The sequence below is a fragment of the Ictalurus furcatus genome, chromosome 16 (genome assembly GCF_023375685.1).
Source record: "Ictalurus furcatus strain D&B chromosome 16, Billie_1.0, whole genome shotgun sequence".
Taxonomy (NCBI): Eukaryota; Metazoa; Chordata; class Actinopteri; order Siluriformes; family Ictaluridae; genus Ictalurus; species Ictalurus furcatus.
In genome coordinates, this window is record NC_071270.1 from 2,214,597 (window position 1) to 2,231,722 (window position 17,126).

Sequence of the window (17,126 nt, forward strand, 5' to 3'; positions counted from 1 at the left end):
AGACTAGTTTGATGCGTGACATTCATCAGCTGTAAACGTAAAAAATTAATTTAAAGAAACGGAGCCATTCTACCTTAAAATCTACGCTAGAGCAGAAAATTAAAATTCAACTTAATTGTTGTTTTTTTTAATATATATATATATATATATTGACCTGAACATTATTGCTGAAGTGTAAATGAATTTATACCACAGTGCAGTTGAATGCGCAAATCTGATTGGCCGTTAGTTCCGGCTGTACCATGAAGATCAGGTTAATATCAAAGCGCTCGCTCTTAATACGTTATTATTGTACTCCACATAATCTAAGATGACTTAAAAAAACGGATTTTTAAAAAGATTTGTTGCTGTTTAACGAAGTAAAACCTATAATTGTTGGTAGGAAACGTTTATTTAACATTTCCATTGAATTTGTACAGTCACGAAGCTTCGGGTCGTGTCGTTCCTTACTTATGATCTATGTAAAACTATCTTGCCAATCAGCTATGATGTGTGTGTGTGTGCGCGCCCGTACTAGGATGATGTTTTCCAAACTTCCACAGACCGATGAATAGAAGGAATATTAGATATCCGCTGAGTTTATATCACCTTCCTAGTCTCTGTCGTTGTTCTTTGTCAAGCGTACACCTTTTGTACTGTTCGTGTGTATTACCTAGAAAGTCAGATAAGGTGTTCTCTCTCTAAAGGTAATAATTTACCTTCAGTATTTTATTTTATTTAAAAGCTGCACTATATTCACATTTCTAGGTGAACGATAGATATTAAAGGTCCAAAAGATAAGGGTGGCACCCCTTGAATGAATGATATTTTAAAGGGTCCATAATAACAGTAAGGACCATGTTCTATAAATGCCAGATTTTCCAGATTGGAAGTGCTGTAAAGGTTCGTCTTGGCACACAGCAGGCGTGAACTCGTAAATTTCCTTTAGGGAGGTGACAGTTTAGAATTTTCCCTGTTTACGTTTATAGCTGTATATACGCTCAGTGGCCACTTTATTAGGTATCCCTACATTGTCTGTACTCTTACTAGGCAGTTTATCAGATAATCCTGCCATATGGGTGCTCATTTATAGCTCTCTAATCACTGATGGTAGCTTATCTTTGGATGGTAGTTATAGGTGGTGGTATAGAAGGTGTTCACCACCTACCCGGTCTGTCAGTGGACACGGACCACCACTGAGCAGGTATTATTGGAATAAGCTCAACACGAGTGCCGTAGGAAGTGCGTATGAGTATAGCAGGCACAGTGACGCCGCTGGAGTTTTATTCTTACTGGCCGTTTTGTTACACACCTACCTGCAGATGTCCCGTTAGAGACTAGTCACTAAGTACATGGTAGCGATTGTGTCATGGATAGAAGTGTTCTATAAAAGTATTGAATTAATTCCTTATAATATTCACTGTAAACAGTTCTTCTGCCACGCCATGTAGTCTGCGAACAGTAAGCTTTCGTTGCGAAGCAACATAACAGGCGTGCGCGTGTTTCACTACGTCTTCCAACACGGCTCGTTTTATCCGTTCTCCGTTGTCCGTTGAGCGTCGAGTTCAAAGTAATTACATAATCCAATAAACTGGCAAACGAGCGTGTATGTACACAGCTTTTATACGTGTAAAAGAAATAAAAGATTTGTTTGAAGGCATAAAAAAAAAAGAGCGTACAAACATCCAATCAGGTAATTGCGTACTAGTACTGTAATTATGATTAATGATGAGAATCAGTGAAAAGATTTCCAAATTAAAATCTCCACTGAGCTTTTACTGCTTAATTAGAAAATTTAAATCATCATAATTATAACCACCATCCAAAGTAAGAGTTGCGCATTAGGATTTAAGGTAGTATGGCACACTGCTTTAAAACAACAAAAAAAAGAAACAACAAAACAACATTCAATGGTGTGGATCCAAGTGATGCTTTTGTTTTCTGTCTCTTGCGATTTGCGTTACGATGATGAGAGTCCTTTTGCGAAAGCTTTGGTTAATCGGAAAAGCACGTGGACAAACGAAGCAGGTAAAAGGTGAAATTTGCGAGTTTGATCCTTAGTGGTCCTAAATGTGCTACAAACTACCAAGTCTACACAGCATCTAGTAATTAGTAGAGAGAGAGAGATGAAAGGAAGGAGGGGAAAGCATGGCCATGGGAAAGTGAAATCACTACACGAGTATCAAAGACAGCACGTCGTTACAATACATGATTTTACACACTACCGAATACTAGGCATGTGCTGATGTTAAAACTCTCATGTCACGATAACTGCTTCATGTTTCATCATTGCATTTATCACAAGACTGTAGTGGGGGGCGAGGGGAAACCCTCCCAAAAACGAATACGTCGATTAAAAATCGCCGCTCGCTTGGACGGGCAGTTCTGTCCTGGGTACAGAATGATGGGAACGCCTACTTCAAATGGGTCTTTTTCTTTTCTCCTCATGAGCACAAAGACAGCCAAAAATATTCGCCAGATATATATAACAACATTTTGACGTGTCCACAATAAATCCGTGTATATCGTATATCAAATATGAATTTGAGCACACGCCTACTAAATACAGTGATGAACTGAAGCTTGGGTGTGGTGGTGAAGGGGAATGGAGAGAGAGTACACTGGAGTATAATTAGTATATTCACTACTCTATCAACAACATCAACGAAAATATGAGTCATAATATACCCCCCCCGTTCAAAATTGAAATCAGTGAAGGAACATCTTTTTTTTCCTTTTTTTAAAGTTTTGTATTTCATTTTTTTTTTTTTTTGTACATTTGAACATTACAATAGTCATCTTTTTTTTTTTCTTTTCTTTTTCTTCTTCTTCTCAGTTTGTTTAAATTATTACTTGATCGTATCTCCAGATTGTGTAAAAAGCATCCAGCATTTCGCTTCACCTGGTTATTCGGAGCGTCGGTGTACATCGAAATGAAACAAAGTCAAACCAAAAAAAGAAACAGCAACAACAACAACCAAAAAAAAAAAAAACAACCCAAAAAAATAAAAACACGTATACATTTGCAGCAGGAAACAAGAGACAAATGTACAAATATACATCGATCAAATCATCACCTTCAACAAGCCACACTTTAAAATCATCTCATTAAAACGTTATATCTCTGACCAAAACCCAAAAGTCCTTTATACAAGAAAAAAAAGTCAGCACAGCAGCTCTGGTTCTCTGCACGAACATATTCAGTGTCTTCTATCAGCTGTAATCTAAAATACGTCAATATTTTAGAGTCGATGCTGGCTATAGCCATGAAATGAGATCTGAGCTCCGAGGGCTAGAGACTGCTTTTCTTTTCGCTCGCCTCGCAGTGACATTCATATGGCGTCTTCATACACGAAACCCTGGTCAAGGAGCGTTCGACATGTGCAAAAAGGAAGCGGCTTTTTCAGAGGGCTTTTCCACTGGTCACAGTGCAATGATTTAGCCTTATACTCAGCTCAGCACGGGTCGCCTGTTAATTCGCCGATAAAATAAATTACTTTTTTTTTTTTCTTTTCCTAAGCGTTTCCACCGTTAAACTCACAGCACTGAGGTATGGTATAAAAGGTTTGCCTTCTCGATTCATTTAAAAAGAAGAAGTTGCGACTAGGCATGTGCTGATATTCGATTATATCACGATCGTCTGTATAATATAATATATATATATAATAGTCTGATCACGGCATTTATAGTCACGATGTGTGTGTGTGTGTGTGGTTTTTTTTTTTTTTTTTTTTCTTTTTAGAAGTGACAAAATTATTCATGCCACAATATAGAAATCCAGTGAATTAGGATCCTTGAGAACATGTGTTCTGCTCCCTCAGATGTCTAAAAAAAATAAGCACCCTTAGAAGATCTTTAAGTGTTCCTCTTGAACAGAGCGAGTACGTTTTTACTGGAAACGCGCACAGGAGCGATATTGTCAAATATCGCGATTATATCGTATAACCAATTATCAGCACACGCCTAACTGTAATGTACAGGCCAGATACCGAGTTCCAAAATCAGGTGGAACCGAGTGTACAGGACAAACAACAACACCAAATAACATAGTCGTCTTTTTTTTTTTTCTTTTCTTTACTTGTCAGGAGTATAAAAGTGTCAGGTCACACAGAGTAAAATCTCTCTAACACTACCTACAGTGTGCTTTGGATTGAAACATTGTTCTCTCAAAAGTTCAAGCTTGAATCTCCAGAGTGAAGATAAAGGCCTCCACCAACGTTATCTGTTTCTCCGACCGTGAGCAGTGCCCTGTAGTCACCGGTTTGTAAATATGCTGGTATGACACTTGGAAAATTATTCAGCTCGAGTATTTACACAGCAAGCGGAAAAACAGCTATCCGATAGATCCGATTCGTCACCGGGGTACTTTTACTGTATTAGAGTGACACCTACATAATAATCTGTTAAGACGTATATTTTCTTTTTGCTTATTCACATCCTGGAACAATTTCTTTTTGACACATGGTCAGAAAAATATTTACTTTTCCCCCTCCCCCATTCTGAGTAGGTTATATGCAATGACTGGAATAATATTTACATTAACATTTCTTTTTTTCTTAAATCTGAATTCACAATGTATTCATCTGAAAAAAAAAAAAAAGCCATAGTATACATTTCTTTTTTTTTTTTCTTTTTCTTCCCCCCCCCCCCCTCCCCTAAACGACAAAAACAACACATAAAAAAAAAGGACCATAAAAATATTGGAGTCCTCTTTGTATTGCCCAAAAATAGGTAATTATGATCGACAATGAGACATCACAAGAATTAAAAACAGCTACTAAGATTGATTAGATCGGTTACCCTCTCGGTTTTTCACTCGAAATGAAATGTTCTCTCTCATAGCTGTAACGCTGGATCGTTAACTGTTTTTGTGCAAATATGACACCATAAAATCGGAGCTTTACAACAATTGGTACCAAAGGTAATTCAGACATGACCAGTAAACACACAAACTACACTTTCCAAAATGCCGAAAGAAAATTCACATGAAATAGAAATTAAAAAAAAAAAAAAATCTAAATGATCACAAACCAACCAAACCATTTTTTTTTTTTCTTCTTCTTCGTTGTTTATCAACTATGCAACTTAACCAACTAAAAGCATCAGAAAATAAAGAGAAATAAAATACCATACAGAACAAATAAAAGCTACGTGGTTACAAGAGGGTGGTGGGGGTTATGGTACAGCAGTTATTATTATAATTATTAATAATTTTTTTTTTCTTTTTTTTTTAAATGAGCTTAACATATCCTTTGTTCTTTTCTTCTTCATGGTGCCACCCCCTGTCCCTTTCACCAATGGGATGCTGCAGTGCTTGAAGTCTCAAGTCATCACCTGTACACGACCAGTTAGAAACTTCGGCCCTTCTTCCCAGGACCTCCAGATTTACACTGAGGAATCAAAACAGGTACAGTCTAAGTCATGTGCGTTTCTGTGTGACATGCAGCTAATCACCAGAGCCTGAGCTACTACCATCCTCCACTGTTAGACACAACGCCATTACCTCCGTCATAATACGTGTAAGGATTTGAACACTGCGTCGTGCTGTTATTCAAAAATAAACAACAATGAAGGTTATTTTGCTACATCGGCACGTCCCAAAGTGTTTTATTTCTCTTACCACAGCAATTAAATAATGACACGCGTTAATATATTTTTCCGATGAGGCTATTCACATGAAATTTTCACCAGACTTTGGTATTAACTCAAGAAATCCACACATTAAAGTCCAGAACACGCTAACTAAAATGTATTTAATGCTTCGTGGAGAAGCCTTTGTTTGTAATGACGCTTCCTGTATGAAGAAATTAATAGGTCGCAGTATTCAGGTGTGATTTTTGGCTCGTTCTTCTAAACACATTGTCTTTAAATCTTGTTCAGTTGGATTCGAGTCAGGTGATTGACTGACTGGGCCATTGTAACCTTGATTTTTTTTTCCTCTGAAACCAATTGAGAGTTTCCTTTGCTGTATGGGAGCAGATTCTTCTCAAGAATCTCCCGGTAAAGGGCTCCATTCATCGTTCCTTCAATTATATGAAGTCTGCCAGTACCATGTGCTGAAAAACAGCCCCACACCATGATGCTTCCACCTCCAAACTTCACTGTTGGTGCAGTGTTTTTAGGGTGATGTGCAGAGCCATTTCTTCTCCAAACATGGCGTGTAGTATGACAGCAAGAAAGTTCAATTCTGCTCTCGTCTGACCGGACTACACTCTCCCAGTATTTCATAGGCTTGTCCAAATGAGTTGTGGCAAACTTTAAACGAGTTTCGACATGCCTTTTCTTTAGTAATGGAGTCTTGCGGCAGAGCACGAGCAGTGGAGCGCATCGCCTATCGTTTTCTCTGTGACGATGGCACCTGCTGCCTCCAAGTGTTTCTGGAGCTCTTGGGCTACTCTTCTGACTCCCTGGTCAGAAACCTTGCGAGGAGTGACGATGTTTCCACTTGTGAATAATGGCCCCGATGGTGCTTACTGGTAGATTCAGATGTTTTGAAATACGTCTGCATACGATTCCTTCAATAAGGTTGCAAAAGTCTTGGGAGAGCTCTTTATTGTGTGACACCTTGGTAATGAAAAGCCTTTTTATAGACCACCAACTTAGTAACTCAGCGGATATTAATTTGCACAGATAGGGGGTATAATTACTTACTTCCTTCATCTGGTTCCTAGTGTGTTCAATACTTTTATTATGGGCTTTAATGTTCTTGAGTTAATACTGATGTCTGGTGAAAATACGTGTTCAATACATATCTCAATCAGCTCCCTAGGTCAGTAGTCAGCCATTTTAAGGGTGCGCTCAATCGCAAAAATCAGGAAGTGCAGATGAACTTTGAGCCAGGGTCCTTAGCATTGCCCAAACTTGTGTACACATTATACTGATTCACGACCTAGGGAGCTGATCGAGACGCACCCATGAGACAAGCTAAATCCTCTTATCACTTGCATTACAACATTTGTTTTTGAAGAATGACACATTTAAAATAATTCTTTATTATTTACAATATACAAATATCTGTGAATGAGTTGTTTCTATAGTAAGAGTAACGTGTGCTGTTATATAAACTGTAATATGTGGCTAGACACGTTAGCATAGTGTAGAGCGGTTCAGATGATGGTGTAGCTCAGGCTGTTGTTAAGGCATTGCAGTAAGAAACATTGCTATGAGTGAATCTAAGCATTCCAAAGGCTGTTGCTTTCTCCAAGATTGAGTAAGTTCTTATACCAGATAAAGGGTATTTGTCATACAATAGCTGCTCCAGTTCCCATGGCTTGCTGTACAGACAAGACTGTCAGATTAAATTTTTGTCCATAACTGTTTTATTTGTTTAAGGGTAGTAAACCCACAGATTCCTAGACTCACTCTCGCACACTGTTCCCGTAGAAAAGACAGGCACAGTGATGTGGAAGTGATTCGAGTGGACAGGGCTGGGCAGGCTACTGCGCGCCGAGTCGGAGATCTGACTCAACACCGCACAGAGGGATGCCCAGGGAGCTAATAGAGATAGACGCAAATCCACACTGGACTGAGATGACAAGAGGTGAGTCAGCTCTTTTAAATTCATTCTTAAGAGAATTCCTCTTCTGCTAAAAACAGAGCATTTAAATCCCCTGCACTGTCAGGTCTTAATAGGTTGTAGCTAAGACCAATTATTAGAAGTTTAATCCATGTGAGTATAAATATATACATGTGCATCTCAAAAAAATTGAATATACTGGGAAAGTTTTTTTCTCCATGATTTAATTAAAAAATTGGAACTTTCATACATTATAATAAAGCAATGTTGACCTGAGAAGAGGTCTAATTAACTCAAAACACTGTTGCATTTCATTTGGAAATCAAGGTCCCAGAGTCTGGAGGAAGAGTCAATACGCACGGAATCCAAGCTGCATGAAGGTTCCACATCACCTGCTGCTTTTGGTCCACTGTGTTTTCTCAGATGCAGCTGCCCCATCCAGCCATGGACTCCACAAGACCTCTGAAGGTGTGAGGTGGGGCCCCTGTAGGTCTGTCTCTTGACAAGCACATCCCACAGATACTTGATCAAACTGAGATCTGGGGAATTTGGAAGCCAAGTCAACACCTTCAACTCCTTTGTGCCCCAGGTGCCTCAATGACACTGTTGCTGGTTTTGCTTCCTTGGTCTTTTGGAAGGTACTAATTACTGCATATAGTGCAAAGGCTAGCCTGGATGGCGGGTGTGTCGCTTATCTGGGGAGGAGATGGCACCAGGATGCTCTGGGCAATGTTCTGCTGGGAAACCTTGTGTCCTGGCATTCATGTGGATGTTACTTTGTACCATCTACCTTAAACATTGTTGTAGACCAAGTACTTTCAGCAGGATAATGCATCCTGCTACACTGCAAAAAGAGTTCAAGGTGTTGACGTGGCTTCCAAATTTTGTCAAGTGGGATGTGCTTGACAAAAGTCCAATCCATGGACGCCCCACAGGGTCTGCTGCTAACATCTTGGGGCCAGATATCACAGCACACCTTCAGAGGGCTTGTGGAGTCCATGCTGCCACGGGTCACACTTGCACAATATAAGGCAGGTGGTGGTAATGTTCAAGTCAGACACCAGAATGGGGGACAAAGTGTGAGCTCTGACTTTGATTGTGGCAGGGTTGGTTTGAGTACTTCAGAAAGTGCTGCACTCCTGGGAGGCTCTAGAGTCATGCAAAAACATCTTGTTAATGAGAAAGCTCAGAGGAGAATGACCAGGTTGGTCTGAGCTGACAGGCAAGTCTACAGTGGCACCATGATGAGCAGAAAAGCACCTCAGAACGCACATAAAATCTTGAGGTGGATGGGCTACAACAGCAGAAGACTAGTATCACCTGGTATTTTTCCGGACTTCTGCTGTTGTAGCCCATCCACAACTGCATGGAGCGATTGAGTTAATATATTCTTCCTTGCAGCTCAAACCAATCTGCCCATTTCCCTCTGACCTCTCTTATCAACAAGGTGTTTCCACACAGAAATGTCACTCATGCAAAGTTTTTCTTGTGCACCTTCTGTGTGGAAATCCCAGAACATCAGTAGTTTCTGAAATACTCAAAGTCACAGAGATCACACTTTTTCTGTTTGACGTGAACATTACCTGAAGCTCTTGATGTGTCTCTGCATGCAGGTGTTCCTAATTTTAAAATCCTAAAAGTTACCTTCAATAAAAAAAAAAAACTGCATTCAAAAGATTTCATTCTGACTGCAGAAGCTTAACTCACATGATCTTTGCGAGAAGTCAGCCCCAGTGACATTTGACTGGTTTTCCCAGACTGCCACACCGAGTTTTTAACAAGCTACGGTTAATATTTAAAACAGTAACCATAGAAATGGTCTATGACTGCCCACGGTTTCATTTGGCTTTGTTACCGGGTTGTGCAATGGTCTTAAACCCTGCTAAAGAATCTCAAGGATAAAGCAACAGCACAGTCTTGTGTAAACTCTCCACTAGCTTCTAGTAATGAAATGCATGAAACTACTGAAATAAAGCATGCACGTGGAAGACGACGACTGTGTGCTGCCAACATTCAAGCTTAAACATATGAAAGGTGAATAGTTCCATAAATGCAAGAACAGGTGGGGGAGAAATTAGGACTGAAATGAGTCCATAAATGCTGACACAGTGATGGATACAAAGCACCATTGAGCAATATAAAGGAAATATAATACCTCCACTGAGATGGCGACCGACCACCTGTTAGGTTTCAATGGTATCCGTTTGTAAAAGCCGTCGCAATCAAGGGGCCCTAAAAGTATACAGTTAGTGTGAATGTCAGTAAGCATTGTGAGAAAAGTAAGGACATTTAAATAAAGCTATTGTGCGCAATCTTCATAAACATACAAATTCACTTTTAATGAGAAATGTATATTGTTTTTAATCACAGTTCTCCTTACCGTCGGCAGTAATACACCATAAATAACATTTTAGATACAGATGTAGTCACTAACCAAAAACAATTGCTAATAAGTTAAAATAAAGCTATCATTAAACCAGCCTGTGCTATCTGGTCCCTAACAGCATTAGTTCACGGTCGGTTGTTTCAGGTGGAGGATTTCTTTAACTGAGAGTAGAAGCATCAAAGCATCACAAACAACAAATTTCAGGGGTAGCTAGTGGAGCTCTCCATCTCACTCCAGAGCTTTACCGATTCTGACATACATGCTTATTTTCATCCAGGAGGTTTGATGTGTACTGGCTCTCATTCATGCTAGCAAGATAGCTTGAATACTTCAAACACCCTCCAAAACGACGAAACGTCCACCCTTGTCTCTTCTCAGCCTCAAGACGATCAATTTCCCCCTCCATATGCAAATCCCGAACGCTGTCTGATTTCCTGATTGCGCTGGTGAAGCGAACCGCCCATGCCGCAGATTTAGGGGGCAAAACGGCAAACTGTCAACATGTCTTTTTGTTAAAAAAAAAAAAACACCACCGCCGGTTCTTATCGGGCCTGTCATCAGCCCATTGTGATCGTGACGGAAGCGCTTCAGAAAGAAGTTTAATCCATATGAATAAATCAAAGTCTGCTCTGGCAGGCAGGCAGCTTCAGGGTCTCTAATCAGGCAGATTCAGAGGGAAGGGTTTGCGCCTAACCCCCACCAACATTCGCCTCAGTGGAGTACAACAGCTTCGAACATTAAATTCCTACTGGTTGCGTGTTCGTTTCAGTATTACTCAGATCAGCGCCTGAAAGTTAAGCATTTTTCCCCGCTCTAACACAGTTGATTCATTTCATCATCTAATGATAAAGCTCTTCACAAGCTCATTTAGAGTTCAACACTGAACTCTAGAGCACCAAGGAGCCTCCAGGGCCGGTAATAAAGCAGCAAATGTGGAACCGTTCGCCGGATCGCGGCCCCTGCAGTACCGCGGTGTGGCTAATTGTTGACACGTGTCGCGGAAATAAACACAGAGGAGCGTTTTGCCTTCCGCATCATTTCCCGTGCTAATGCGCTGCTCGGAGACATCATCCGCTCCCGGCCCAGCCTTCAACTCCGATAACACCCTCAGAGGAATTAACTCAACCTGAAACCACACCACTACACATTAACCTCTCATCTCTGAGCAAATTTCTGCACAGACACGTCCCCTTTAACGCTACTGCGCACAAATAAAGCTACAGACGCGTGGCACGCAACCCTATTTCAAAGCACCATGGGTGTTTAACAGAGTATAAGTTCAAGCCGTTTGGTCTCTGGGTTTTTTTTTTTTTAAACCGTCAGCTAATATTCTCGACGTGACTCGTGTGCACGCGCGACCTGCAAGCAAAGAAAGGGAGAACTGTTTCTAGCCTCGACGCAAAGTGATCTTCGGAATGAGGATAATTACTTGATAACTGTATTATAATTAGCATTGTTCAGCAAATATAATAGCGGGCGACAAAAAGGCTATTCAGTTCACAAAGGCGGGGAAGGGGAGGCCCAGGATGACTGGCGTTGTACACCATATCTGCTGTTGAGCTGGTTAAGACACTTAGTTGTGCGAGACTGAGCGTGTGAATAATTGAATTTCAATTTGGCACTTCATTACAAATGCATCCTTTCGTTTTTTTTTTTCTTCCCCAAATTGAGAGCTGCAGCGATTCAGAAATAGGCGCTGACATCTGTGACATTCAGAGGAGGAATCTGCGCTCTGCCAGCAAAAAAGCCAATTAAAGCAACTTTTGTGCAGCGCCGTGCTTTTGTTTAGATATGGTGTCAAAAGCAGCTGCTTGTTACGGAGACACTGGAATTCGATTGACTCATTTCCAATCACGCACGCTGGTTCCCCCCGCCCTTTCTCAATAAGTTTGTGATGCTGTTTTGCCTCTTCCCTAAATTTCAGGCACTATTCTGATGGATTTCAATAGCTCCTGATTCATATGTACATGAACGTTTTTCGCACGCATAGCGTGGTGATTAATTCAACATACACGCTCCTCTACAGACCGCTGCGTTAGCAATAAAAAGGCTCACTTTAGATGACTAGTTTTGCACAAAAAAAAAAATTCACCTAATGTTCTCACACGGTTACCTCAAAGAACTCATTAAGTCATCATGAATAAGCTTGATTATGTGGTTTCAGATTCTAATTCTGGGTGATAACTTTTATTAAGTGGCTTCATTTCTTAATATTAAAAATAAAAAAAAGTCAACAACTAACATCTTGACTGATTGAATTAATTTTGTGGTAAATTAAAATGTTCCTCTAAGTGAAGCCTTCAGCACTAAGACGCAATTAATCTTTGACTCAAAAACGAGGCCGGAGAGAAACAGAAAGAAATTCCCTACAGGTACAGTATGTACTTTCAGAACAGGCAGGTGGGGTGAGATTCGACGTGGGTTATACTCACAGCAATGCCGTGGCTGAAGCCGGAGCCAGGCTGAGGACTAGCAGCACTGATGTAGTTCCCCACGGCCGATTCCTGACTAGTCGGGCCGTACAGATCGGCTACGGGCCCCGGACTGTTGGCACCCGGGAAGGCTCCAGGCCGAGCGGGGTTAGCGCCTGAGTGAAAGAAACACGCAAATACACAACGTTGAGGCAGGAGTCCTCAGGGCCGTGTCAAGTGTGATACGCACAAACCGAGATCAACTGGAGATTGGCATAACCACAATATATGTGGAGATATTAATTTTTTTTTTTTAAGAATATTGAAGGTCTGGGAACAGTAAAGCTAAATACCAACAGCAACACCAGCAAAGAGAGTGGCGCTGAAATGCCTACTAATGACCTGGAATGCCATTTAGCTCTTATTACCATAAAACCGTAGCTTATGAAGACAGCGTCATTAAACCTGTATTAAAACGATACCCGTATTTCTTAGAAGTATTGAGAGGCACCAGAGGTGATTAGCCGTAATCATATCCTCGTGTATGCACATGCTATACGGGAAAACCTCACGACTTTGGGCTAAGACATGCACAAGAGCATTCAGCATGCAGTCACATGATGAATCCAGCATGCAGTCAAGCTGTCCTCTGCCGAGAGCACGGCTCACACAGTCGGCGTTCAAATTACAGGACTTTAAACGTGCAGTTTCTCTAATCTAAACGAAAGGCGTCCGGTGTGTCGTGTGAGCGTGAGATCACTTGTGGCTGTAAGTACTGATTAGAAGGTAATAGTGATAATTACTAATAGATCGCTGAAGTAAACAAGTCTGTTTAAAATAAAGCATGAGAGGTGCTGGAATTAGATAAAGATGCCGTGCTTACATTTAAAAAAAAAAAAAATGCCCTGAGCTCACATGAACGGTAGAATATGGGTTTTGACGGTGTTTTATCGCTAACCGACTGTCATAAAAGCGATAGCATTTGAAGATATATAGCTTGCCAGTCAATTCTTCAGTTCAACTTGCCGAAACCATTAGGCTCGTCATCACAACCGTGCCGTCTGGTCGATAAAATGAAGACGAGATTGGGAAGGATTCATCGTAAGCACGCCGCACACTTTTTAAATCGCCTCCGCTGCCACCGTCACAACAGCGTCCCGCCAACTCCGAGAGTGACACACCGACGCGCTGACTAATACGTCTGAGTCACGGTTCGCTTCGGAGAAAGCAGACGATTCTGTCCTTCTGGTCCAAAGACGAATCCTCCTCGCCACTTCAACGCGTCAAACACGCACACGATCGCGTCCGTACTGTCCACGCGACGAATGACTCCGTTCAGTCTACTGTACCTGGCCTACACTGAGATAGCTAACCAGGAGAGAGAACGCGAAGGAGAATAACGCGTAACTCCAGGTCTTTCTTACGAGTAGCCACACCGGACTTATCTAAACAGCACACGTTCTAATAGGCCTGCTTATTAAGCAATTACAGCCGTTTTCACTTTCAACAGTAATCCTCATTTCTTGTAATTGGTGGATTCTGTTGAGGCAAGTGCACTGTGCTCTCTCTATCTCTCTGGGTGTGTGTGCAAGCAGGAGGATTTATGTTTCAACTTAAACCCCCAGGCTAGACTGCTCCTGCTATTAACTTTAATAGGCAAACATGAGTTAACACTTATTGGCTTTGACTGGTAGCTCAGTGGCACCGTCCTAATTAAACCAGGGGCTTGTGATTACGCGGCAGTTTTTAAAGCACAGGTGACTTGTGTGTCCTGCGCTGGTGCTCAGAGTTAGGGCTGTAATTTATATATATACACCTTTGTCTTTTCCTGCAGGATGACAAAGTGCTACCAATTGGCAGCGGGAACCGGGCAAACACCAAACCAAGAACAAAAGAGCTACTCTGACCTCCGTCTTTCACCGAGGTATTTTTCCTTTTCCATCTATTAAATGACAGACACTCTACATAATCAAATAAAAAGCATGTCTAATCGTTTATACGGTGAAGTTCTCTCTGAAGAGTTGTTTACGTCGCGTTTTTGGAAGGAGTCTCCAGCAATTTGTAACCGTCAGAGGTGAAGTTTTCCAATATAACACTGATGACAAGCCGCGCGTTCTGTCTTATTAACGTGAAGAGAGAAAAAGAGAGTGCTGAGGGAACGACTGTTTATAACAGTGTACGACGTGTCGTTCTTTAATAAATACATATATTTTTTAAATGCTGCGGTATCACGGTGGTAACGGTAAATCCGCCAGATCACATCACCCAAACGCATTTTCCTAGAACAGCATGCCTCCGTGTGTTCTACTCCTTAATCTAACACTCACACACACACACTTCCTCCTTACTGTTATGGGATAAAGTGCTTCGTTGTGACCCCACAAAGCCCCACAATACACTGATTATGTTTACATTGCCACAGCAACCAAGATACAGGAGACAGGTTGACAGCACCTCATATCAAGTATCACCTTAATCCAATAGAAGTTTATCTCTCAATGTTCCTGACCTATATTAAAAGCAATATTACTGTCATATATTGCAAAAACCGAGACAGAAATGCGCCTTACTGCCTCGGAAGCCACTGCGGGGGGATAATAAAGCCGAGGTGTCGTTTACGTCTACCTGATAAAGGCAGTGAAACATGTAGAGGGGAAAAAAAATAAATAAAAATAGCAGGCAAACAAGGGAGCGAATGCAAAACGATGCCATTGCTTCTGAAAACACAGTGTGAAAAGAAACAAACGCAGATGTTTAACACATCACAGCTATTCTTGAGTAAGGGCTCCAGGCAGGTCCAGGTGACGTCTGACTACAGTAAATACAGAAGTTTCATTACTGTATAGCTCACAGTCCCGGGTCTCTGAGCAACCCCCCCCCCTCCCCCTCCAGGGTACCACTGAAACTGAGCATGATGAAATGTGCACAGGCTGGGCCCAGGTCCAAATCAGGAGATCTGTGTAATCTTCAGTGTAAAGCACGGGGACTAAGGATGCCTTTCCTCGCCGGCTGCCAAAGCAAATGAGGCAAGACGGGCGAGGAGAGGCAAGGCGGAGTGCCTGGCAGGCCTCGGACCACCTGGCTGGAGCTGCCACCAAGGTAGTCATTATGACTATCGCACACGGGCGACGGCACGCAACACTACACCGGACCGTCATGTATTCGGGCTCACAGTGCTCTAGGTGCCACAGACAAGGAGGCCCATGGAGGACCTTCTGAAAATTGCCAACCAATGAGCCTTGACTTGCTGTGAGACGGGGGGGGGGTCATGCTCACAGATAATGGCTCTGCAATGTGAATTTGAATTGATGTTGCCCGTCTAGGTCTCAGGTGAGATTTCAGCATTATAGCCACGGTTTAAAAGTGTTTTTGCATTATATATATATATTTTTTAAACAGAACATTTGGCAGCAGAGGGCTCTAAAATGATTAACTGCCCCTTTAGGAGAAACTCTAACTAAACTTGGGCTAGTTACTGTTCACAGAATATTCAGAACTTCCATTTTAGAAGTGAAATAACACTAATGCCACACTAGCTTAAAGCATCACGTCAAGCTAGACAAAACACCTCGAGGATGTTCCAGGACGGCCGCGTTTAGAATCCGGATCAGACGAGTGTTGGATGAAGGTGACTTCTTGCTTTAATGCGCTACACGAAGTGACAGGAAGGGAATTAGCTCGGTTTCTTACCGTGATTTTAACACTTCGTCTGAAATGACATCTGGTAGAAATTCTGAATGGAAAGTGACTTGGTTTGTAAGTGAAGTATTATTAAACTGCTACTCAACACATCCTTATTTAAAAGCTACAAACAAACAGGGCCGAGTCCGGACTCATCCGGGTTCTTGAAAACAGCATAGCATGCTCCTTCAGTATGTGCGCTAATGATGAATACAGGGGTAAAGAAAGTGACCGAGTCATCCGTTTTGGCATGCTTGCAAATTGTGCATGCATCCTGATGTAGCTTCGTGCAAAAAAAAAAACAAAAAAAACAAAAACAAAGAAGGGATCTACAACACGCAAAATGAAAGACCTCTCAAAGGGAGAAATAAGGATGACTAAATGAATACATGAAATAAAACCCAGCATGCAGTGCGTCTAGGGGAAACCGATCAGATGCAGGTGTTCTTCAGAAGAATAAATGAGGTGTCTTGCTAGTGCAAGATGTGACTGAAGAAAGTCAAGAACCAAAGCAAAAAAAAAAAAGAGGAGAGAAAAAAACAAACAAACAAAGGTAAAGGCAGCAAAGGTCTAGGACAGAAACGCACCATACAAACCTGGGCTCTTAAACTGATCCGGGCTGTGAAGGTGCTGCAGGGGAGAGTTGCAGGCGGATGTGGCGTGCTCGCTTTGCAGCATCTGAGCCGCCTGAGGCCCCAGGGAGCCATAGTCGGCAAAGGAGCAGGGAGCCCCCCGCTGGTCACTGGGCGCGGAATAAAACCCATAATCGGGAAAGCCTGGGAGATACAGTACAGGATGGGGGAGGGGGAGAAGGAAGGGGGTTAAGGGGTGAGGGGTGGGTTGCCATCATTTGGGGAAAAACTCTTTCATTGTACACAATCATGTAGGCAAGGTGTGTGTGTTTGCGTGGTGCTCGTGAGAGTGGCTAGAGATCTAGAGATAGCTACACGGCTCTAGATGCTTCCCGCTCCTTCTATATCCAGCCTCCGATTTTCAGAAACACACTGCATGACTAAAATGGAGTGAAAGAAGTGGCTACCTGCTACAGCTGATTAGAAAAATACCTACAGCCAGACAAGGACATAATCACCGGGACACGAAACTAGTCCGCACAACCGAGACGATCAGTGTGGAGCAACAGATCGCTGCTGAA

General features: G+C 41.9%; 2 protein-coding genes across 10 annotated transcripts in view; one reads left to right on the forward strand and one right to left on the reverse strand.

Moving 5' to 3' along the window:
- Positions 1 to 5,386, forward strand: part of akap1a (A kinase (PRKA) anchor protein 1a) — a 50,268-nt gene extending 44,882 nt beyond the window's left edge. For both annotated transcript variants that reach the window (XM_053646203.1, XM_053646205.1), the window contains one exon: positions 5,291 to 5,386. The gene's annotated coding sequence lies outside the window, so the exon portion shown is untranslated. The remainder of the gene's footprint in view (positions 1 to 5,290) is intronic.
- msi2a (musashi RNA-binding protein 2a) overlaps positions 4,647 to 17,126 on the reverse strand; it is a 218,608-nt gene continuing 206,128 nt past the window's right edge. For 3 of the 8 annotated variants that reach the window (XM_053646206.1, XM_053646212.1, XM_053646210.1), the window contains 4 exons: positions 16,561 to 16,749; positions 12,314 to 12,468; positions 9,651 to 9,727; positions 4,647 to 5,369 (listed from right to left, as the gene is read on the reverse strand). In XM_053646206.1, coding sequence (XP_053502181.1) covers positions 9,686 to 9,727; positions 12,314 to 12,468; positions 16,561 to 16,749 — 386 coding nt within the window. In that variant the 3' untranslated portion in view covers positions 4,647 to 5,369; positions 9,651 to 9,685. The remainder of the gene's footprint in view (positions 5,370 to 9,650; positions 9,728 to 12,313; positions 12,469 to 16,560; positions 16,750 to 17,126) is intronic. The other 5 variants (XM_053646209.1, XM_053646211.1, XM_053646207.1 and 2 more) reach the window with 4 other exon arrangements.